Source organism: Lonchura striata, chromosome 1A, assembly GCF_050655825.1.
Source record: "Lonchura striata isolate lonStrDom1 chromosome 1A, ASM5065582v1, whole genome shotgun sequence".
Classification (NCBI taxonomy): Eukaryota; Metazoa; Chordata; class Aves; order Passeriformes; family Estrildidae; genus Lonchura; species Lonchura striata.
In genome coordinates this window covers 18,288,628-18,312,797 of record NC_140741.1, presented here as the reverse complement: position 1 = coordinate 18,312,797, position 24,170 = coordinate 18,288,628, and the positions used below count along the sequence as shown (strand labels likewise).

General features: G+C 40.2%; 1 protein-coding gene across 4 annotated transcripts in view; it reads left to right on the top strand.

Annotated features, from left to right (window-relative positions):
- Positions 1-18,387, top strand: part of BCAT1 (branched chain amino acid transaminase 1) — a 59,845-nt gene extending 41,458 nt beyond the window's left edge. For all 4 annotated transcript variants that reach the window (XM_085570342.1, XM_031507952.3, XM_085570343.1 and 1 more), the window contains 4 exons: positions 4,012-4,097; positions 5,778-5,918; positions 7,042-7,116; positions 11,108-18,387. In XM_085570342.1, the coding sequence (XP_085426468.1) occupies positions 4,012-4,097; positions 5,778-5,918; positions 7,042-7,116; positions 11,108-11,149 (344 nt within the window). In that variant the 3' untranslated portion in view covers positions 11,150-18,387. The remainder of the gene's footprint in view (positions 1-4,011; positions 4,098-5,777; positions 5,919-7,041; positions 7,117-11,107) is intronic.
- Positions 18,388-24,170: the final 5,783 nt, after the last annotated feature.

Sequence of the window (24,170 nt, the reverse complement as noted above, 5' to 3'; positions counted from 1 at the left end):
TCTGAGGTCGCTGCTGGGAGCTGAACTGCTCTCCTTAGTTTGTAACCAGAGGCTTATCCCAGTAAAGCCTGGCCTGGGGAACAGCCATGCTCCCAGTGGGAGTAGGCTTTCCCTGCAGCCTTTGTGCCTAAAGGTGACATATTGTTCTGGATGGCAGGAGGAGCCTGAAAAAAACATTTTGTTTGCAACATCAAGGAGGGAGTAGGGAAAAAATAAACTGCTAAATTTTTGGTAAAACAGCATGACTTACTCCATATTGTTCTTGTATTCTCACTGCTGCTCTGAGGCTTATAATATGGCCAAAACTGGATCCCTGCTATTGCATAAATACTTCATTCATCAAATCCTATTTATGTGTTCACTAAGTGAAAAATTTAGTCACCCTACAGTCCCTCCCACATGCCTCTTCAGAGCATGTAACTATCCCAGAAAGCTCTTGACATTGAAACTCACTTCCTCTCACAATGTCTGTACTTCTGCCTGGAATATAGACTTGGCTTTATGGAAAACCTTGAAATTTAAACATATGTCCAACCTGAAGATTGCTAGTTATGAATCTGGGTGCAGTTTTGAAAAATTCAGTTTCTTCAAAATGATTTCCAACCACTGGGGCTCTACTTCTGTCTTTAATGTTAAGGCATTGTGAATAGTATTAGTACATTATTTAATATTTGTGTGCTGCAATTGAAATGGTGATTAATAGTCCCCATTTCAAAATTTCATAAATTAAAAAGTAAATCTGTTAAAAGATTTTCTGGAACAATCAGGTAAAATTTAAGGCAAGTGTGCTAAATATTCTGTAGTTGGAATATTAGTTGTGCCACAGAAGTGTCTTGCACAATTTCAGTACTAACAAAATCAAGACTGTAGCTTTTGTTCTAGTAGGGAGCCCCAGAAATAGAGTGGAGGCGAGAGCAGCAAATTAATGAGGTGGCAGACAAAGCAAAGGATGAAAAAGTAATTGAGGAAATCAAATTACCAGACAGACCTAAAGGCAGTGATTGCATGAAAGAAGAGTCGAAGAAAAGCCTGAGGGAAGTAAGGACAAAGACCCAGGACAAGCTGGTAGAAGAAGCTACCTATTAATACCTGTAAAAATGGGGTTTTCTGGGTTCTCCTTGATCCTGAAATTCATTTGGAATATATCACTTTGCTAAAATATATATTTGGGTGAATTTCTCAGCATTGGTACAGCGTGACTAGTCCTGAAGGCATCCCAGGAGTACAATCTTACCTGCTCTGTATTCATAAGCACAGGTGTTTAAAAGCTGAAGTTGTGTAACATGGAAGACCTTGCTTTAAAAAACCCTTTAAGCATGCTGATAGAATTCTGTTGTTAGAGCAAGCCTATAGGAGGTTTAACAAGGCACTGGGCGGTCAGTACTGCTAGTAGAACTATAACAGGAGTCAGCTGAAAATAAGCCCTGGCATTTCCCCTCAAATGCTCTGCTCCTGCTTTTTGTAGCTATACATGTTAAGCCCATCAAAATAATTCAGAAGGCAAGTGGAGTCTGTGAGCTCACAGTCTGTTTTTTGGGAGATGGACTCACTGATGTCATATGGAGCCTGGTTTGGCATCAGTTCACAGAGAAGATGAGCTTTTGGCATGCCATGTTGGATGGATGGTGTTATCATCTCTGCTGGATACCAGGGGAGCAGATGTTCCCTGGTTTGGCCCCAGGCTGGTAGGCATCATATGTACACTTGACAAAATCCTACAGAGCAGCCTGCTTGGAACATTTTGAGACTTTCATGTCCTGTCTGCTCAGTGCTGTTTGGCAGCTGGTTTGGCCTGGCACCTTTTCAAGCTATCTCAAATCAATTAGTAAATGTTATTGAGCTTAAACAGGTCCTGGGCAGGATCTGTGGCAACATCACCAGACAGAGAAGTGTGATCACAATCTTTGGTTTCAAAGTCCACAGTATCTGAAGTTTTCTATTAAAGAAAGGAGTGTATTAGATTGTGACTGGGTCACAAATGAGAATATCAGGTTTTCAGTGTTTAGAATCAGGTGAGCCCTCATTGAAAGTTTTAAAGTCTTCTCCATGTGATAGTTGTGCCAGAATTAGGACCAGACATGCATCACAAATAGGAGTGATGCTAGAAAGGGAATGCTGTTATTCCTGACTGTATGAGAAAGAAGAGAGGGCTGATGGAATTAGAAGTCTGGGATAGGTTGAGGTATGACACTGTGGGCTAGTCAAACCAGAGCAGAACATACAGCCTGTTCTAGTGCAACATTTCTATACATTTTGTTATGGCAGTTTACACCTATTACTGATGTATGTGTAGATCCTCATGCGAAGAACATGGATGCGTTGGTAGGAGAGTCCAAATTAATAAATTGAGGGGTGGTTGCTTTAGAAGGTAAGGGATTATTTCCTGAGAGAGTGGACAGTGAGTAGCACATTCAGTGAATTTATCCTCCACCTCCCCTATCCCGTCCCAACTCCCAATGCCCCCTCTTGCAGAGTTGGGGAGCCCAGGATATTCTCAGTCCAGAGCTGGCAGGCAGTGTTTGTGCACAGAAATACCTTGTTGAGTGCTGGAAACAGCACTGAGCAGCTGAGCTCAACCTGCTCCCACACACCAAGGACAAACACCACATTTTCTCTTCTACCTAGCTGCACGTATTCACAGGATCTGTAGAAGTAGTCTAGTGAGAGGTTCTCCTTTGAAAAAGGTTCAGTCAGACCTGGATTCAGTGATCTTTTTGCAGCCAGGAAGAAAGGGGGCATAAAGTATATATCTTCAGGTTTTTATTGGTTTTTTTATGTGACCTAGGTAAAAAATAAACAAAACTCTTAATGGCTTGTGGATTTGTTGAGCAGGGATAGTATCATTATAAGGTAAAGAAAAAGGATTGTAAGTAGGGAAATAAAATGGTTAGGAAAAAAGATGAAGAGTACTACTGAAAGACTCTGGATGTCTTGACTTCTCATGCAAATTTGAGACTGTCTTAAAAGCATCTGTCTGAAAAGAGTAAAAGGTCACTCTTCTCTGATAATAGAAACTAATGAGTACACTATGTGATGGCTTAAAATTAAAAAGTTTAACTCTGCTGCAGAGATGAGATGGAAGAACAAAGTCTAAATACAAACCTGTGTTTTACGTATTTATCAAGCATGGATTGTTTAACCAAGTGTTTATTGTTTGCCATTTATCAACCATTTCATTTGTTTTGTTAGATGAACATTTATCTACTGCTCTTTTTCAAAAGCAAACAAGAAACATTAGCTAACAAACCAAACCAGTTGAACAATTTGAATTATTGTTGTTATTGTTGGATTTTTCCTAGAATTCCTCTAATTGTGTAAGTAGAAAAGGAGCACAGCAAAAGGGTGTCTGGACTACAACAAAGGATCATTAAGAAGTCTCCTCCCAAGGAGGGTTGACAAAATTTCCACTGCTTTTCTGGTTCATTAAATGAAGTTCAAAATTTTTGGTAAATGTTTCATATTGCTGCTGTGAAGTGGATGTGCTAAATCTTTCCTGAATAAAGTAAAACATTTCAGGGAGAGTTGTGATGTGCCATGGGATTTTTAGGCATGACTTTCCCCCTGCCTTTCTGTTGTGATTCTGGAGACTGAACCATTTGATGGTTTGTAGTGGAAACAGAGTGCAGTTACACAGTTATATGTACAATGCACTGAGGAATAAAACCACCTACAAGGCATTAGGCATATGTATGTTCATGCATTAAATATGTTTCTTCCCTTCCCAAAAGCTGGGGAAGAAACATATTTAATACATTAATATTTAAAGGTTATAATAAAAGGTTAATATAAAAGCAGTCAACAACAGCAACTTACTTGAACCGAGTATCTGTTTGTGTTCTTGGAGAACTCTAATAAATGTTGTATCTTACAGGGTGGGGATTTGGTTTTGATGCCACAGAATCATGGAATATCCTGAGTTGTAAGGGACCCATGTGTTTGGTGTGACATAAGTAAACTTTTCTTTGTTTGTTTCTTCATTTGTTTTTCAACCAATGCTTTTTTGTTTGGCAGAAAATGAACTGGCAACGCCACCTTTAGATGGCATCATCCTTCCAGGAGTGACAAGGCAAAGCATTTTGGATCTGGCACGCAACTGGGTGAGTGTTCTGGCAGTAATGGTTTCAATTGTCATGTTATAACTTCAGCAGAAGTAAACATTTCTGGTGCTCAGTGTCCTGAAGTTCAACTGATTAGGTTAAATCCTATGATCATAGATCAGTCTGGCTTCCTAGAATCATACAAAGGCCTGGGTTGGAGGGGACCTTGAAGCTCATCTCATTCCAACCCTCTGCCATGGGCAAGGCCACCTTACACTGTTCCAGGCTGCTTGGAGCCCATCCAGCCTGGCCTTGGAAAGGACCTTTAAAGGCCATCTATTGCAGTCTCCCTGCAGTGAGTATGGGTATCTTGCATGAGATCAGATTTGCCCAGAGCTGTGTCCAGCCTGTCAGAAACCCTGCTTTCAAGGTGCCCCTGGATGGCATCTCTTCCCTTCAGCCTGTCAGCCCACCATACAGCTTGGTGGTGCTGACAAAACCTGCTGAGCATGCACTCAGTCCCTTTAAGCTAATGGGAGCTCAGGGTGTGCTAATGCAGGGATTCTCAGGAGCATCACCAGAATGCACACACCTGTCACACAGAACAATACCAAGTTTGTTAAAGTAGCTCCATGCTGTATTTAACATGAAAATTCTCATTAAATCCACTGGTACTAGCAACTTAGAGCAAGGAAACAAAGAACTACCATGCATGACCACAGCTACCCTTCAGTCATCAGCTCATTATTTCTGCATTTAGTTCTCATGCTTCTAACCTTGTTTCTGCTAACAAGCATGCAGCCTGCCTAGCCACAGTCTTGAAGTCATGTCTGGTTCCTGTTCTGTAGTGCAGCAATCCAAGAACTTATTTGCACACTTGGAGCTAGATCATATCTTGAGATACAGCAAACTCTGCCTTGCTGTGTTCAAAGATTTGATTGCAGCCTGGGTAAGGATGCTACACAGCCAAAGGCTCATCAAGCCCAGTATCTTGTCTCCTGGATTTGGCTGGGATTATTCTTAGAGTGGGATAACAGGAATGCCACAAGCATGAAATAAAAATGTCAAAGTCTGACTTTTTTTTTGTTTTTTCTTTAAACACATCCCTTCAATTGATTCCTGTGCATTCTTCAACTCTTGTAGAAGGTAAAACACTTCCAGTATTAAGACTGCAGTGCAAATGCCTTTACTCATACCTGCTGTACACTTAATTTTTGTATGTGACAGCTGTGTGCAGGCTACAGTGGAACGTTTCACTAGGGATTAAAAAAATAGATCACATAAGGTGGCCTGGCAGGTGAAATTAATCAACAGAATGTATCTTGCTTAGGAACTGTGTGAGAGTGGGATGCAGAGGCTCTCTTGATATAATTGAGTAATCTTTGGAAAAACTCTAGCATGCTGGAGACCATTAGTACAGAGATCCAGTGTCCCATAACAATTGAACAATTCTTCTTTGTTATTCCCTAATGTGATACTGATACTCTGCACCAAATCAGAGGGAAGTGCCACTTAATCATCAGCATTGCATCTGGCAAACCATTGGTATCTTTGTAGAGCATTCTTCTGATGAAAATCTATCTTGTGTGATACTGGCATGTTTAAAAAGATGACAAGATCAGAGTCAACACTTATTGTCACTAGGCTAAAAGTTGTATTGGAAATGTTTCAGTGTAGAAAACAAGAACCGTAATGTTTTTAAACATTTTTCAATTTTTATGGTTGCTGCTTCTTGTGCAGGGAGAATTTAAAGTGTCTGAGCGATACATCACCATGAGTGACCTGACAGTTGCCTTGGAAGAGAGCAGAGTAAAGGAGATGTTTGGTGCTGGAACAGCTTGCATTGTATGTCCCATCTCTAAAATTTTATATAAGGGCAAGGTAAGGAAATGTTTCTTTCTTTTTACTCCTTTCCTTCTTTCTTCTGAATTTTATCACAGTTAATTGCAACTGAAGCCAAGGGATATAGAAAAGATGCACTGCCTGGAAAGATGAACAGTGTCAGTGTGTTGTTTCCCAAGTGAGTTACTGGTTGTCAGAGGGAACTTTTGTTATCTGGGTTTTTTCCTAATAGCTGAACATATAAAATCTCAAGTTCTGGGAAAGTGAAAGAAAAAAACAGTTCCCAGCCAGTTTGCAAGTGTAGAAGAATACATTCTTCCACATTTCTTTTATTTAGTATTTTTTGCTAAGGTGCCTGGGAAGGGTGAGGAGAGAAAAGACTTTTACAGGGAACCAAATTTCTGAACCACAGCTGTCCTTTCTTTTCAAGTTCCTCTCTTGTTCACCCCTCATTGCAGGGATCCCAGCTCTGGTAGAAGAGCTATTTCAAGACAATGCACAGCTGCTTTCACCCACTGCTCACCATATGGGAGAGTTCTCCTGCACAGGTGGAATTCCCCAGGCATTCAGACTGTTATGCTGATTTGATACTATTTCATCAGCACAAAGTTAGTTCAGAGGACTCGGGGTAGTGCAGCTGCATAAAGGGTTGTGCTTTGTCCACTAAACGTGATAAGTGTCATAAATGTCTGTTAGGTGATATTTCCTGAATGAATAAAATAAAATAAATGTATTGATACTGCCTGATGATAATACGGGACTTTGAGGTGCTGAGTGAGAAGTACTGTAAATATAAGTGTTGTATTTCTACACAATATACTTTGAAATGAAATACTGTATATAATGTTATTACTACTCTTGCTTGCACAATATTCCCTCCATTTCAGACAAATCTCTTGAAGACCTTTATTGAACAGGAGCATAACAGTTTAACTTTTCACTGGCTTAGCAACACCCTCCTGTTTTAAAAAAACCAACCAACCAAAAACCCAACAAAAACCCCAAAACTAACCACCCTTTCCTTCTCATAAGGAGGGCTAGCCAGCATGATAAATATTTATTAAAATTTATGGCAACCATAAGGGATTCATATATATGTAAAGCTATTATTACATGTTATTCACTTTCTCTCCCCTTCTCCCTCTCCTTCATTCCATGCCAGCACTTGCACATCCCAACTATGGAGAATGGGCCTGAGTTAACAACCCGTTTCCTGAATAAGCTAAGTGATATCCAGGTAAGGTGTTTTCTCTTCTATAACCAGGTAAAATAATAAAAGATAAACATTTCAAAGGAGTGGAAAATAATATTTTTGGTAGTGATGCTATAGATGGCATTATATAGTAATGTAGATCCTTTTGTCTAGTATGATTATTCTGCCAATTTTCTTTCCTTGATAAAATATGGCACAGATGAAGTATAGTATAATTTTTCCCTACTCATCTTGGAAGGTGGGTAGGAGTTGCAAGATACTACTGTAATCAGTGAAATCTAATACTGTTGTTACAGTCTGCTTTTTAAGGGAAAAAGACAGGATTATGAAGCATCTTAACCACAATCACAAATGAGTACAGGTTAATCAGTAAGGCAGTTAAACACTCACTGGGCACAGCCAGCTCATCACCATTTCCATTTCTCATTATCTTTCTAATCACACGGTCACTTCTCATTCTTAAAGGAGTTCCCTCCCTCCTCTGTCATGTGCTAATATCAAAGTCTGTTTGGAATCTGTGCTTTTATCTCCATGTCTGGGCATAAGAACCATTTCAGGTAAAGTCAATGAGCAGCAGGTGCTGGCCCTTCTTATTAAAGTTGCCTGGTTTTTTTTCCTTATTTAGTGTAGTTTATGGTGTGGGGGATTTGGGTAGGAGAAGAGCTTGGCAAGTTATGCAGCCCCTTTATTTAAGATCTGATAGCAGTTGTTTGGCAGTATTGCCAGGATTTCTTCAAATTGATTCTGATGGTTTCCGTTCTACATTTTTGGCTCCAAGTGTTCTTAGATTTGCCACTAAAATTTTTATGTTCCTGTCAGTAATCCTGTGATCTGTTTCTTTCTCCCTTGAGACGGTGATCAGTGTAAGACAAAGGCATCCAGTCTTTTCCCTGAGGGATCCTTCCATGCCCTCCCTGATCACAGAGTGTCAGAATGGGTCAGGCTGGAAGGGCCCCCAGTGGTCATCTGGTCCCAGCTCAGGCAGGATCATCCCAGAGCACATGGCCCAGCAGAGTGTCCAGACAGTTTTGGAGTATCTCCAGTGAGGGAGCTTCCACACCCTCTCTGGACAATGTCCAGTGCTTGGTCACTGCATGATAAAGAAGTTCTTTCTCGTGTTCAGGTGGAACTTCTGGGGCATCAGTTCCTGCCCACTGCCTCTTGCCTTATCACCCTGGTGTTCTACCACCAGCCAGGGCTCAGGAGTAGGAAAAAGTGTGTGGATTGTTACTAAACATTACTTTTCTGGGACCTTTTCACTTTACTTGCCTGTTGATGTGGACCTTTTCATCTTTCAGCTGTGTGGGTAGTCTGTGTTCATCTGTTACATGCCAGGAGTAATTTTGTTACTCCTGGAAAATGCTGGACTGTTATGTATATCTTAATTCTGGATTGTCTTCCTTCTTTAAAAAATCAGGAGAGTTAGAAGACATAATCATTGAAAACCATTTCTAAAATCATTTATTTTAAAGAGATTGGTAGTTACTTCCCCATTAAGAGTCAATCAGTGGTTGCTGGTTGTATTTCTGCACCTTTCTATCTGTGGAGAGATGGGCTCATATCCAGAAGGACCCCATGATGTTGCACAGAAAACAGTGCTGCAACACAAAAAGTGGACTACGTAATAACCTTAAAATGTCAAAGGAGAATCTTTGATCAAGGTCTTCTATATTCTCTACCAGGAGAAAAAAAAAAAACAGATCTCTTTGCATTATCACTGGATTATTGTAATATCATTTGGACAATCTGAGGCTGTAATTCTGAAGAATCTTCCAGTTTTGAGGAATAAAGCGCAATAGAAACAGCAGTCAAACACAGCTTTGGCCTCTGTGCTGTTCTGCTGCCTGAACTGGGGCAGTGTATCCATTTCATGTTGAACCACGGGAATTTGTAAAAAAGTAGAAATTCTCAGCATCACCATGTCCTGCATGTGAACCTGTGACCAGAAGGTGCAGGCTCCATATCCACTGTCATGATACCAGTTCCCTCGTGTACAGTACGTGCTGCTTTTATTATATTCATATTCTCTTCATTGTTGTGTTTCCAAGTCTGTTTTCATCCTGCTCTCTTGCAAGTCTGCCATGTTCAGTGGGATGTCTTTAGATGTGAGCAGCTGTTCAGTGGAACCAGAGCTGCAGTGACAAATTAGAAACTCATGGGCAGAACTGATTCAATTTCTCATGCCAGTTGAGAGAGACAGTGGTGCCACTGCAATACACATTTCCCTGCCTGTCACTGATTAGATATCATGATTACTAAAGGCTGATAAAGACTTCAAATTAAAGAACATATATAAATTAATCGTGTGCTTATGAATGACTCAGTGATAGTACACTCTTCCATAGCTGCTTGAGTTGGAAGATTTAGGGATGAGGTTCTTTTCTCTAGGAATACCACTCATGGTTTTGTGGGTTTGCATCCATGCTTTGAGAATAAACAAGCTTTTGTTGTGCCCTTTAAGACATGGATTAAGCTGCAGCTTGGAAGCGATGGATAGAAAATAAGATATATTGCTTATGCTACATGTTATTAAATGCATTTAAACACTGCAAGCAAGACAGCAGAGAAGAGACATTTAATCAAACCCCTTTTCTTACTCTGGGCAGTGAAAACCAACCAGGAAAGGACCATGTATGTGTTAATTTTTACTAAGAATGAGTTGGATGTGATGGACAGGGGAAGAGGGACCGGATTGACTAGCCTGAGATCACAAAGCCCTTGACAGAATTAAAAATGGAAGCTAAATCTGCTTTTATTTGCAGAAGGAAATGATTTTCATTGTGGCATTGCAGCTACCTTCCCCTTTTAATTCTGGAAGAAGGTGCAAACTTGAGTCAAATGGCAGCTCAGACTGGTCCTTGCAACAATTTATGTATCAGAGCATCAGATGATACTGCTGCCTAAAGGTAACAAAATTTACAAATAACTGCAACTGCAGAACAGGAGCAGCAGAAGTAATAATGAAAAGAAGAAGTAGATGTGATAATTACGAAGGTCAGTTAGATGCCTTGCCTGATGGAGTAAGGAGTAAAACACGAACCCACTGAACACCATTCCTTTGTGGATTCAGAAGTGTCTTTCTTCTGGCTCGTCCTGATTTGGAGCTGCTGTCTTTCCCCTGCTTTCATGACCTGTTACCTCTTTTCCTGCTGATGCAGACCTGTATTGGAGGAACTTTTTTCACTCTGGAGAAATTAAGTAATCTTTTTAGCCCACATAAAGCCTCTAAAATCAGTTTTCATTTCTTAGTTGAAGGTGTTTTCAAGCTCCCTGAGCATAACACCATAAGGGAAGGGACTCCCATCTGCTGCTGTCTCTCCACCTCTGAATTATTTACCTACTTGAGCCCTGTGAGTGTTTTGGGGTCTCTCTGGAGCATTGTTTACAGGGCTTCTGACAGAGCTTTAGAACATGGAACCAGTCTAGCTATCCAAAGTGCTGCCTTGGGGCTGAATCCTCCCCTGGAAGTGGATATGGCTGCATGCCATAGGTTGCCTTCATTTCTGCTTGGTGATCCCATTTGTTTGTGTATGGAAAGACCACTTGTTTTATTTTGGATTACAGTTCTCCCTAATTGTACTCTGTGGTATTTGTGATGGTTTTATTTCACATTCAGTCAGAATGTTGTACTAAAAAGCCACCTTGACAATAAAAAGAAATAAAATGAAATGCATTTATTGGAGCTTGAGCAGCGGCATAGTTATGAGTGAATTAGTGAGCAGGCCTCAGGGAGTAACTGCATTAAACTGATGGAAGTGAAGCAGGACTGTTCTGTGTCATCTGTAACGAGTATCAGCTCTGCTCCTTCCTAAGCCAGTTATTGTAATATGGGTAAAGCAAGCTATCTTTAGTCTGTGCCCAAATCAAAGGCAAGTAAAGGCATAGAAAATAGTATAAACTACTACCCAGAGCAGTGAAAATGAACATTTCTGAGGATAGACCTAAGACGTTATCATAAACATACACTGATTCTTTTAACTTTTGTTTTTAAACCTCATTTTTTGCTTTATTTCAGTATGGAAGAGAAGACAGCGACTGGGCAGTGCTGGTGTCGTGAAGGTGGCAGAGTTCAGACCCTCCATACAGACCTGACATCTGAGCAATGACAAATTCTCTAGTTGCCAGTGCATAGCATAGTCCCAGTATCAATTTGCTCCCCAGGATGATTGTTTCCACAATCTGGCAAATGTGAACACAATCATTTTGATTTCTACTGTAATCCTCTTGGTAGAAGCCTGTCTTCTTAGCAGAGGTGCTAAATGTTAGCAATAGAACCTTCCCAATGGTTTTCTTAGTGCCTCCTTATATACAGTCAGAAAACTTGTAAAATGCTCTTCAACTGCTCTTCAGTTTGGTTTGTTTACTGCCACCACCAACAGAACATGTGTCACGTGAGGATGTTGCCTGTTAGCTGCCCATGGGGTTCTGTTGACATTATTCTGCCTTTTGCTCTGTGTTTGGGAAACAAATTTAGCCATACACTCTGTCCTTTCATACTCTGCTTGTATAGGAGATTCCTGAGTTTGCATAGCTTGGTAGATGCCCTCATACTCTGTCCAATAACTAGCCTTTAGCCCAAAATTTTCTGAGTCAGTCTAGCCTGCAAGATGGTCCCTGCTGGCCTATTGCCCCTTACTCTCTGGGGATTTGCAGTGGCTGCTTGGGCAGAGCATTCCTCTCTAAGAGTTGAGTACATCCTTCTAGTCGTGATTTAAAGAGGCTGTGTCAGGCCCTGCTGAGATGAAAATTCCCCTTTGGCCTAGCAGAGCTGGGCTCTGCAGAGCCCAAGTGGACAACATACAGTGTTGCCTTCCAGGTGAATGTCTAGAAAGTGAAATTAGACAGTTTTGGCTGTGAAAATTGAACCATTCTTCACAGCAAACAAACCTTTGGATTGAGGAGTTTCTTCCATCATCCACTCACATAATTTAGATCAGAAAAAATGTTTTCCTCACCCCTTTCATATACTTGCTGTGTCCAGCCTCCTTTAACACATGTACTGTAGAAGGGCCTTCCTGTTAAGGAGCAAGCAGTGTTGTCAGCAGAAAATGTCTAGAAGGAAAGAGGTTTGCATTCAAACCCTGATTTCATTCTGGTTAAGCAGATAATTCATAGAATGCTGCTTTCTCACATGCAGTCTTGATTCTTTGGAAGCAATACAGAGCATGTAGCCCATAGCTGGGGTAGTAACTTCTGCAAATGTTCACTAACAACCATCCTGCAATATTTATTAGCTTTCTCCTTCTGCACACAGCTTTGTTGAACAGCTTTAAGATACCTCTTGCCAAAAAGGATAACCATATTCTGTATCAATGTTCCAAAGTGCTACTTCAGTATAAAACTGGTGGAACTTTATTGACACTTTATTGAAGTCCTATAAGAAGTAAAAGTGAAACATTTCTTGTTCTAGTTTGCAGTAGAGATGCACCATTATTAAGGGAAACATTTAGGACTTTTTTTAAGACCAACAGTATCTCTCCCATGCTTAATAAGTCCTTTGTAGTTACTGGCATTTGTTAACATAGTTTAAAAAGGCAAAATATAATTTCTAGTGGACCATCCATGCCTTATGCAGCTGATGAAGAGCAGCCTTACGGCTTCCTGTTCATTTTTGGTCACATTTTGAAGACCCCTCCTTAGCCATCACTTTCTTCTGCTCCCTCAGATCTTGATTTTTCCTGTCTTTGACTGCAGTCCAGTCTGATCTTTTAATGAAGAACAGTTGAAGGTTCTCTCTGACAATGTAACTATCGTTAAAAATTGATGGATAATTTTTTCTTTAGTCTATGACTGTAAGCATAAAATATTGTTTCACTCACAGTAGCCACAGTGTTGTGACCATTTGAATATGTATCCTGTGCTGGTCTTTGTTCAGTATCTTACTATGTGTTATAAGCTGCTGGATAGTCTTTCCTTTTATTTAATTAGTAGTCTTTCCTTTTATTTAATTGGATGGCTGGAAAAATAAACATATATCAAGGTGCAACATGGGGTAGAGAGTTTTATACAATGAGGCCAGTATCAAAATTAAAGAGTGCCTTTAACCAGAGTCTGGCATGGAGCTCTCTAAAGATGATGCAATGAGCAACCATTTGTGGCTTATAGGCACTGAGCAATCTTCCCTTAAATTCCATCTTTGCAAATACGGCAAATGGAAAAGTGAAAATATCTAACTTCAGATGCATGGTAAAGTGGTTGTGCAATACCTGAACATCTCAGCTTTGACAGAGTTGAAAAATGATACCATATATCAAAAAATCCCCATGAAGGCCTCAGCATACCAGCAGCAATCTATTCACTAGGCAGAAGGAACAAGGACCAGTTAGAAGAGTTATTTTACTGAACAGTAAACCTGAAAGTTGTGTAAAACCTTCCTTAAATTGGTTGCAAGTCATTTAACATGAAGGAACCAGGTGTTGTGTTTTGCACTGTTTCCTGCACTGTCCAGAGAGACACCTCTCTTTTTTCTGCTGATGCAGACTTCAAAATGAGGAGAGTTGATAGTGCAATGACCCACAGAAATGAGTGGTCTTTTCTCCCAGGGAAAAATGAAAACGTGGAGTGTGTGTATGCTAATTGTTGTCTTTAACATCTTGGTTAATTGCCTTGTGCTGTCTGTGTCAGCTCAAAGCTGTGCTTGTTTCCAAGTGGAATCCAGGGGAATAGGTTTTAGATTTTTAACTTTGAAACCTAAATAAGAGAGCTTACAGGAAATTCTTCTGTTGCATGCTGAACATCTGAATTCTGGCAGTGCATTTTATCCCAATAACCAGTATTAGATATTGCAGTCCCCTTGTTTTCACTTGTAAAATTTAGGAGGGAACTGTGGTGTTCCCTGAGCTGGTAACAGATTGTAAAAGAACATCTGCACATCTTTTCTCCATGTGCCCTATTTGTTTAATTGCAACAGATTTACATAGAAGGATAGAAGGAGTATGGTACATCATAACTAGGCAATTATCCATTCTTCATCACTTAGTTATGGTTCTGGTAATTGATAATTTAAGACATAAGATAGTCTAACATTAGCAAAATTTGAAACTGTTCAAAAAAGATCAACAAATTAATATTGTTATGTGATATTTGCATAATTGGCTGTGATTATTTAATGTTTAATTGGGTTGATCGGATGAGATTCAGCCTTTCACATGCTTATGTTTTACAAACACTGGTATTTTAAAATGATAATAATGAAATCTAATTGTCATATGTTCTTTTTTCTCCATTCTTTTGATTATTATTTTCTGTATTGAGCATGTCCTTAATTTTAAGTTTGGTTAGCATGATTCATGGCTAGGAAAAAAGTCCTTCAAATAACAGAAATTTCATGGCATTTCTACAAGCCATTCTGGTGCCAAGAATTATGATAAGCTTCAGCAACTGGCATTACTTAACCAGATTGTTAACTGCAGTGAGGGCAAACTCACTGAGAATTGACAGGGACAGTCCTAGGTGAGGATGCTGATAAAGTTTCCTAGGGTAGACAACTTGTTCAGTCCATAGCAGGGCAAAACAAACATGATTTTTCTGGAGTATAGAAGGGAAGACTGATGAGACAAAAGCAAGGTAGTGAGATCTCTCTTTGTTTACACCTGTTTAACTATCTCAAGCCAAAAAGCAGTTATCAGCCATTCCTCCTCTTTGTACATAACCTCTTGCTTGGGTTTGCCTAATTCAACATAGAGATATCATAGGTCCTTTCCTGTATACTTATTTTTATTATTTATCCTCAGGCATGAAGAATGGTAATTTGGAAAAATGTGATATTTGAAAGTCTTGATTTGGAGTGCTAGTTATTTGAAATGTCTGTCTTCCAAGAGGTAGACAAAAAACCAGCTGGGACTCATCTCAGAGCTGCTTCGTTAGAGGAGGAACCCTCTTGAATTCAATGGCCTCTCCAAAACAATTGCATAATCCCAGCAGGTTGCTGAGTGTGAACTGTGTTCACTGTGCCTTGCTCTGGAGTAGAACACAGAGGTGTACAGAGTTAGTGGCACATCCTGGCAGACTGTGGTACGCTGCCTTTCTCTGCATGGGTTGCACCCTGCTGAGGATAAGTTTTAATGTTCTAGTGGCAGGCTGATGTCCTGAGAGGTGGCAGCTGTAAATGATGCCCCGAGATAGTTGTTGCCCTGTTCCTTTCTGTCTTTCTCTTGCTTGCACCCATTCTTCCCCAGCTTTCTATTGCTGTCTCATATCTAAAAGTGACTATTTAAGCAAATTGGCATTCTTGCTTTTAGCAGTAGTGACGGTTAAAAAACAACAACAAAAAAGGTAGTTTTTGTATTCCAGCTGTTGAGGGATCAGAATTTACCACCAGAGCATGTAGTCCCTGAACAGACTGTCACTGACTTTGTGACCCTGGACAAGTTACCTAAACTCTTTCTGAGTGCAGAGTATTAGTACTGCCACTTATACCACTTCTAACTCTAATCCAGACTTCTGCTTAAAAACTTATTTCATTACAGATCAAATTAAGCTTTCCAGAAAAAGCTTTTTAAGCAACAAGAAATATGCCCTGTAAAGTCCAGTATTTCAAGGATCACATTAGAATAAACTAACTTGGTTATGCAGGGAAAAATGTTATTTAAATAAGAAGTACATTCAAGGTTTGCTGCATAAACCCACAAATGTAGAACAAATGTAGAATATAAAAATTAGCATACAGAATGACCTTGACAAGATAACTTAATCTCAGACTGGGCCATCCTATTGGAAAAGTGATACTTGAAGGAATCAGGACACCTCTCAGTGTAAAGTCATGAGCATGGGACTACGTTAGAGGTGCACTCGTAGCAGTGAGACAGACCTCTTTATCCATCTTGATCAAAAATTTGCTGAACTGCAGTGCTTACCGATTTGGAGGTGTGAAAGATTGGTGTTTTACTGTATTTTGTCTCTAACCTCAAGATTTGGAAAAATAATTCAGAGGTTCCAAACAATTTAAACTCAAAAATTTCTTAATAAGTTATTTGTATTTTTTAGCCCTAAGAGCAGAAGAGAATACTGGCATTGCATTGGTGAAAAATACTGTTGTATCAGTCCTCCTGTCCATGCCTTGCTTTGAGCATGATTCTTTTTAGTAAGAATTCCAGAATATTTTCTCTGACTGCAAAATCTGAGTGGCATCGATAGTACACTTGGCAAATATATCCCCAGCTCCATAAAAACCAAACGGAACTTACCTGGCCATTACCTTGAGCTAGAACAGTCAGGTACCTTAGGACATTGGAACTTAGCAGATAAGGAACAATCCTAAATAACAACAGTAAATAGATTTGAAATAAGATAGTCAATAGATTTGGAATTAAGTTTTGGAATTAGTAGTTCAGATAAACAGAAATCTCATTAATTACACTAGCAAGGGTAACCACACATAAATATACTAAAAAGGTAATGGTAATTATATTCACCAGTAGTAACAGCATGCTGCTCTCTGAACATGAATTTATATTCTTTGCTTACATTAAAATTTAATTTGTCATGTCTATGATTTTTACCACAATCCTACATTTTCATGCCATGCTTTAAAAAAAAAGTCTCTTAAATTTCATGTTAATGAGAAGATCTTAAGGAAGATTTAAGACCTTGATTTAAAATTTTAAAGCCTTTAAAATACTTGCTGGGTAAAGTTATGGTAGAAACAGGGAAGACAACTTTGTGCAAGCATTTGAATAGTGCTCTAAATGGTTTACCAGCACTGGCCATTTTTGGTTTTTACCAAAGAGGTATGCAGTTGATAAAATAGGCTTATTGCTTGTTTTCCTGAATAAGAGTTGGGGAAGTTTCTAAGAGCTGGTTCTCTTAACACTAACTCTGTATAGTTCCTGATTCTGTCAGGCTTAGAGCAGTCATTTCAGGGGGAGGTAGAGGAGCTCAGAAGCTTTTCTCAGGCAGCACTGTCCTGCAGAAAAAGATTTTTGATCCTTTTATGACTGAAGTGATTGAGGTATGAACATGGAATCTTTTAAACTTTGCACCTTTTTATAAAAATTTTGCTTTTCATTTTAGTGTTCTGATACAGTGTTGCCGAACTGTTGTCTTACACTATCATACTGCAGTAGCTTATAGGAAGAAAGCAAACATTCTTTATGTAATTACCTCCTTCCTGTATGCCAAATCCCCTGGTCGCTGTGATTTGGTCACCACTAGAATTGTGCTCACTTCGGGTGCAGTAACTGCACCCTGCTTGTGCTAAACAAAGCACTTAGTGCTGGCAGCAAAGGCCAGAGCAGGGAGTGAAAAGTCTGCTGGGTTAGGAAGAGGCATGCCAGGAGCAAGAGTGAAAATACCCATCAGGTCAGTGAGGCAGGAGGTCAGCAGCACATCGTAGCCACTCTCGTTCAGTCCAGCTGAGGCACCACCCTGGCACGTCAGAAATCCAGCAGGATCAGCGACTGATGTTGGTATTTAAAAATGCTCTTATTCAGTTGCTTAAACACCTCCATCTGTGCCTGCATTTTCAGCCTGAGCCCCTGTATCTTCACTGAAAGCTGCAACATACTTTTTTGTGTTCTCAAACTGGAATATTTGGTCAAACAGCTAATGCTCCATACCACCTAACAGGTCACTGATGTGTTATCTTCCCATGATTTGTGATAAGCCCAGTGGTTGTCTAGAGCTGCAGGTAGGAGACAAACACATTGCTAACACTATTTCATAGTCCAGAATGTTCACAAAGAGTGCATCTATTCCCTTTGTCTCCCGCGGAGACAGCTTGGACTCACCTTGGCCACTGAGTGACAAAATGTAGAAGGTTGTTTGCCATGATGGAGGCAAGTTAGAATTTCATCTGAAGCTATTTACAAACAATTTATGTTGGAAAGCCAGAAGTCCCCACCTGCTTGATCTTTGAGGCATTTAGAAGGGTGCAGTAGTGGTTACTGAAATTGTGGCACATAAGCAGTGGGAAATTAGCAACTTAGGGAGGGAAAAGTAAACACCTCAGAAGGGTCTCTGTTTTCTCACATGTTGAAAGTGAACTGGGTGTTTTACGAGAATCTGAAGCATATAAAAGCAGTAAAGGACAGATGTGTGAAAGAAGTACTGGATAAACTAAAGGAAACTCTACCTCATTATTCTCTAAAGGTTTTGTAGAAGCACAATTTAGAGCTCCTAATGGCATTGTTACGTAGCAACCATCTGGCATGAAAGAAGCACTATATTTGTATGTCTGTAAAACCTGTAAGAACTGTATTTTGCTGGCAGTAGAAACAGTCTATACTATTTGCGGTTTTCCTCATCAAATCTGTAATTATTCAATGTTTCTGTCTCCAATAAAGAATTTAATTGGCACCTGTTTGTGGCACGTTATGAAACCATTGGTGTTGAGCTAACTAAGTGTAATTATGCAGTAGATGGGAGCTGCTATGAAATAAATTCTTGAAGGCTGGATTGAAAGAAAAAAAATTGGGTGAAGTGTGGCATGTAAGAGCAGCAAAGCAAGGCTGAAGTGGCAGACATGCATCTACGCTGCCAAGCCTGGAGGCTGAGCCAGTTATCTCACTTACAATAAAATGCTGGACAAATTAAGCAGTACAAGTACCTACCTGCTAACCATGTAGTCATGAAACAGTTTTTAATATGCCAGGACTGTGTGGCAGTGATTGAATACAGCTCCCATTCTAAGGGTTTGGGGTGATGAAGTCAAGGGAGAGAATGCCAGAAAACAGCTTTATACTTGGAGCACTTACTTCACAGGACATTTTTTGAACAGTCATCACTACCAAATAGTTTAACCAGTGGGAAGCCTTTTGAAGATGGAAGGTACTGGAAGTGAGCATCATTAAAATCTTGACATTTGCCATGTGTAGTGGCTATATTTAAAAAAAAAACAAACAACTTTACGTATTCCCCCTCTCCAGGGAAGAGAATACTGTGATTAAAAGTAGTACTCATCCATGCTGTGGTAAAGTAAGCATCAAGGTACATTTTCCACCTGGTTTAGTTCTTGGTGACTTCATAGAAAGCTGGCGTGGACACAGGACACTTTAAAGAAGTTATAGATAGGTAAGTACTCAGGGTTATTAATTACTGCTAGGAGAATGAACCTAACATGTCAGAATCTGACTTCTTTCCTGTGTCTTGGCCTCTCCTGCTTTCATCCTAAGGGAACCTTTCTTAACTCCAGCTTGAGTCCCAGCTTTCAAACCTTACCTATCCCAAGTAGTAATAAGTTGAGGACTGATCATAAAAGGTGCTGAGTGGGCTTCAGAGACTAACCTGTGCCTTTTAGCAAGTTTAAAAGACTTTCTGTTTTTCCTCCCATTTGAAATATCTCAGTAGCAGGCAGTATCTCTGTCCAGTAAAGCACTTGCAGAATCACCACCAGCACTGTGTTGGGGCTGGAAGGTACCAATTCTGAGGGCTTTGATCCAGGATATAAAACCCTTGTAAAGCTCATGTGACAAAAAAACCTCCAAACCCTCAGTTTTAATTAAAATAGTAACAGTGAGAGGGCAAAGCAGAAAGCAAACAGCCAGTGTTCATATAACGCATGAGAAAAAATTTTGGGGATTCCAGTATAGGCAGTCAGAATTAGAAATGCTGATTTTAAGAGCATATCAACAAAAGTGTCAAATTGAAGCTTTCCTTCTCCCTTTAATTTTGCTCACTGTTTTCATATTGTGGCATCACAGTGGTGACTTTTAACAGCTGTTAATGAATTACCCCATTGGCCAAGAAGAGCAGAATTTTCTGTAGTAGTACCTTTGTTGTTCTGGATGCTTCTCCAATGACAAACTTGTAAAAAGAGACATGGGAATGTGGAAAGTGTCTGCTGATCTCTCTTGCAAGGAAATGGTTTTTAGTGCTTGGTAAGAAAATATTTGCCATGCTTCACCTGCAGGTGGTACTATATTGTATCTGTACAAAATAGGGATTTTAAATTCTGAGCTTTCAAGGAAACTGTTCTGAAATTATTTCAGAATAACTTCTGTTTATTAACAGTTCTCATTTTGCACATGACATAATTCTTTCAGAAGATTCAACTGGTTTATTCAAGCTCTTAGTGTTATTTAGATAGTTATCCTGAACTTTGATTGTGGTGTAAGTTAACCCCCCCTTTTTTTAGAATGGTGTGAAGAAAACTTACGCACAAAGAAAGGATCCTAACCAAACTTGAATATTTGTGAGATAAATAATTACCTAACCCTAAAGGAGAAACACACAACAAAATATTTCAAATGAGCTCTAACCACAGACTGTAAAGTGCACCCACACTTTAAATTTAAATACTACATAAGTAATGTAATATTTTAAGTTGTCTTCTTATCGAGTTAACAGTTGTGTAAGGCAGGGGTGCATACTGACAGCCTAGAAGACATGGCCTTTCAAAGACAAAGCTGATGAGGCAAATACCGATTTTTGTGTGGGATCTGTGAAGTGACACTCTGAATGCTCAGAACAGACCAGCCATCCTCAGTACACAGCAAGTGTTCATTCAGGGAGCTTCAGGCTCTGCCTACAGGCAGATGTAGGCAGAGCCCTGATCTAGGTGTGCAGGTGAATCTGTGGCATGATCTGGAATTGTGTGCTCTGCAGGATTGTTATGGGGAGTTGATTTTATATCTGCCCTTTATAGATGTGCACATTAAATACGTGCTGGGAGGCTGCCGCTCCCAGAAACACCATCCCCTGTAGAAACAGTCAGGGCAGTTCTGACAGGGGTGAAATTCACCTCCTGTGCCACACAAGTCTTAAATCAGACCGTGACTTAGCTGCCCTTTAGGTGACATTTACACAGCGCATCACCGAGCGGAGCCAGCGGGAGCACCAGTTTCAGCAGAGACTACGATGATGTTAGCTCAGATTCTAACTTGATTCCTGAGCTCTGAGGTGACGAAGGGGATGGATCCACTCCTTCCCCGCTGCCCTGTCCCTGAGCTCTCCTCTGCGGCCCTGCTGGCACTGTACCAGCTGCAGGGTGCCCAGCTCCCTGCTTGGCCACGGGAAGGCAGAAACACTTGCCCAGATGCCATAGGCAGGAAGGGCAGGGCTGCTCTCTTAGCCACAGCAGCATTTGTCTGTAGGATCTGAAGCCAGTTCAGAAATCAGCCCCTCTGAGACATCAGGATTTAAGTATATCCCAGGTGCTAGACACTTTTATGATGGCTCTTAAAATTTAATGCACCAGACCTTGCTTAAGTCACTGCTGAATTCTGGTTTTTTTTTTTTTAAACCTGCCTTTAGCTCATACAAACCTTGTGCCTCAGTGAAGTCTGTAATATTTGCTTTACTGTGAAATCCCAGGTTGGATAAGAAAGGACCTTTTGAAGATTTTGTGTCATGAGGGCATGTCTGAAAACTGACTAGAGCAGACAGTGAAAAATATGCCCATCTATTTAGGAAACCTTAGTGCTTTAAAAATTGCAGAAAAATGTCACAGATCAGCCTCCTGTCCTAGGATTTTTTACCTCTAGGGATGGGGTTCTGACCATCCTATTGTTCTGGATCCTCCCAGCTAAGAATCACATTGCTTTTAAATACTTAAAAACTTCATATCATTCTCACCCTCCACTGCAGAATCTATCCTTTTATCATGCAAAGAACAGAAAATCTGAAAATTTTGTCAGGTGCTTATATTCCTGTCTTCAGAATGCACTCCCACAAATACCAGCCTGTAAGGATAACTCATAGCACAGGTACCCTTTGCTACTCTCTCCTTTTGCAGGTAGAATATTTCCTCTTGAGGAAGAAAACCAGTAGAGTCTGATTTAAATTCAAGCTTAGAAATCCTCTCCAATCCTTTCTCCATGGAGTGCTTTCCCTTGGACGCGGTGGGTCAGTCACTCAGCAGTGAGGACAGATCCCACCTGTGCTCAGTTTGTTGTAATCAAAACGTTTCGTTTGCTGTCAGGTGGCAGCAATCACCACCCAGTTCCCTTTGCAAAGTCATTATCTGGCCGGGGAGGGTCGGTTGGAGGGACATGATGAGAGAAATGGCATTTCCCTTGGCTCTCTTTTGGTGTCTCCATCACCTGTGCCTGTCTGAGGCTGGGAGGTGCTGATAGCTGCTGTCAGGTGAGTCACTAAGCCAAAGCTCTTCAGATTTCTCCAGTTCTTCCCAGACTGCTGAGCTTGTAGCCTCTGTGTGTGCTGAGGAGGGAAGCAAAGAGAGGTTGTGTGTGTTTTTCTGAAGGACCAAAGGAGCATAGCTTCAGGGATGTAGGCTCTGCTTGTGTTGCACGCTGGAAGAATTCTGTCTGAGGAACCTGTTGGTCCCATCACATTCCTTAAATAAGGCTTCTTTGAAAAAAATAACTTGACTGCCTGTATTTTTGATGTCATGAGACCCCAAATGCTGCATTTTTTTCCCTTGTGCAGTCTGATTTCCTAAAGAGGCAAAGCACAATTTATAGATTTGTTCTTTGACTTCAGGGAATCCAGATTGCAATCTGCCAGCCTGGGCAGAGGCTTATTTAACAATATGTGCATGAAAGCTTGTAACTGGGACTGGTATTGGGCATACAGGCCATAACCAATCAGCACATTTTTAGGTCAGAGGGCTGCCTGGTTTTGAGAGATAAATGTTGTTGAGGTCCTACCTTGCCATTTTTTACATCTACTAGGGTGAATCTTAGAGCTTGATGGTTCCTCTTTATCTCTTTGACTCTCAGAGTCCCTTGGGAAGATTTCCTTATGCTGCTATATCTGAGTGGCAGTCAGACTCCTTATTCCACATTTCCTTCACATCAACAGCAACAAAAATATCAATATCTGTGTTATTTAACCATTTTTGTATACGTGTAACATTGACAACTTTTTAGTACTAAGATAACACAACCCAGAAGTTAAAGAGAAATGTCAATAAGGGAAAATTTCAGCCTGAAAAAAGGGAAAATTCCCCCAGTTTTACAGGATAAGATCATATTAAAACCCCAACCTTAATTTCTGAACACGTGCATATTCCTGCCAAGCCTCACAGCCTCTTTATGGCAACTTATTCCTGGAAAGAGAAAGTAGCATGAACAAGGCTTTATTATCTGTTACTGCAATTTAAGCAGCATGAAAGAGAGCCAGTGTTTGACTCAGTGAAACTCTCGTCAAATTAGATATGAAGTTCAGGGCAAAATTAATCTGCTGTAGAGTTGTTTAACCTGTTTCTTTCTCTGAGAAAATAGATATCATCAGGAAAAATAATTTTGTGTTTGTGTAGAGCTGGTAGCCAGAAAGTGTTATGGTTTTAATTTTAAAAAATAAAAGTAATTTTTCAGGCAAAAAATAAAATTATGACCCACAGATAATCAGTAATCAACCAAGAATATTTTAACAATCATCAGTCATCAGATGATAAATTTGAGATCTTTCACAGGAAAACTGAAAATCAAACTGCAATTACAGTAAATTGCAAAAACCAGGATGGCTTGTAATGATTTATTTTTAAAAGACACTTCTCTTCAGCCCATAATATAAGTTTGTCAGATAAGTGATTTTCTTTAGGGAAAAATTACAAGCAATCTGGAAAGGAAGAGGAGATTAGCAGTTATCCCTGACCAGTTCCTTTCTGTGCCTTGGAGAAGGACAGGTAACCCTCCTAGCTGCTATTTCCAGCTGTAAAATGGGGGTAACAGCTCCCTGGAGACAGAGGGTGAATGTATGACAGGCTGTATGATCCATGAGCACTGGAGGACCATATGGACCTGAAGGCAGATTCCACCATGCCTGCCTTCTCCACATTAATTTGTAATAGCAGGCTTATTTTTTCAATTAAGCCCTACGATCACATTTCTGCCAAGTTCAGTGTTGCCTCCAGTTTCAGTAAAACTTTGCAAGTTGGAACACTGCCTACAGCTGACAGTGACATTTAAATGCGAGGAAAATCAAGCTTATGCATGGCCAAACCTTCTATAATTCCAGGCCTTGTCAGCCTGCAGTATGGATTCTGGTTTAAACAAATAAACACCCAGCTCATTCTCACCTGACTCTAGGAGAGTTTGCATTGCCTGAATGTTCTGCTCTGAGTCCCAGGTGGTACCTTCTGGGATTCTGAGTGCTCAGAAGCAAATTAATTATACCAGCAGCAGGCATCTGGGCACAGTGTTTTTGCAGAAGATTGTCCATTTCAAACCCTTCTCCTT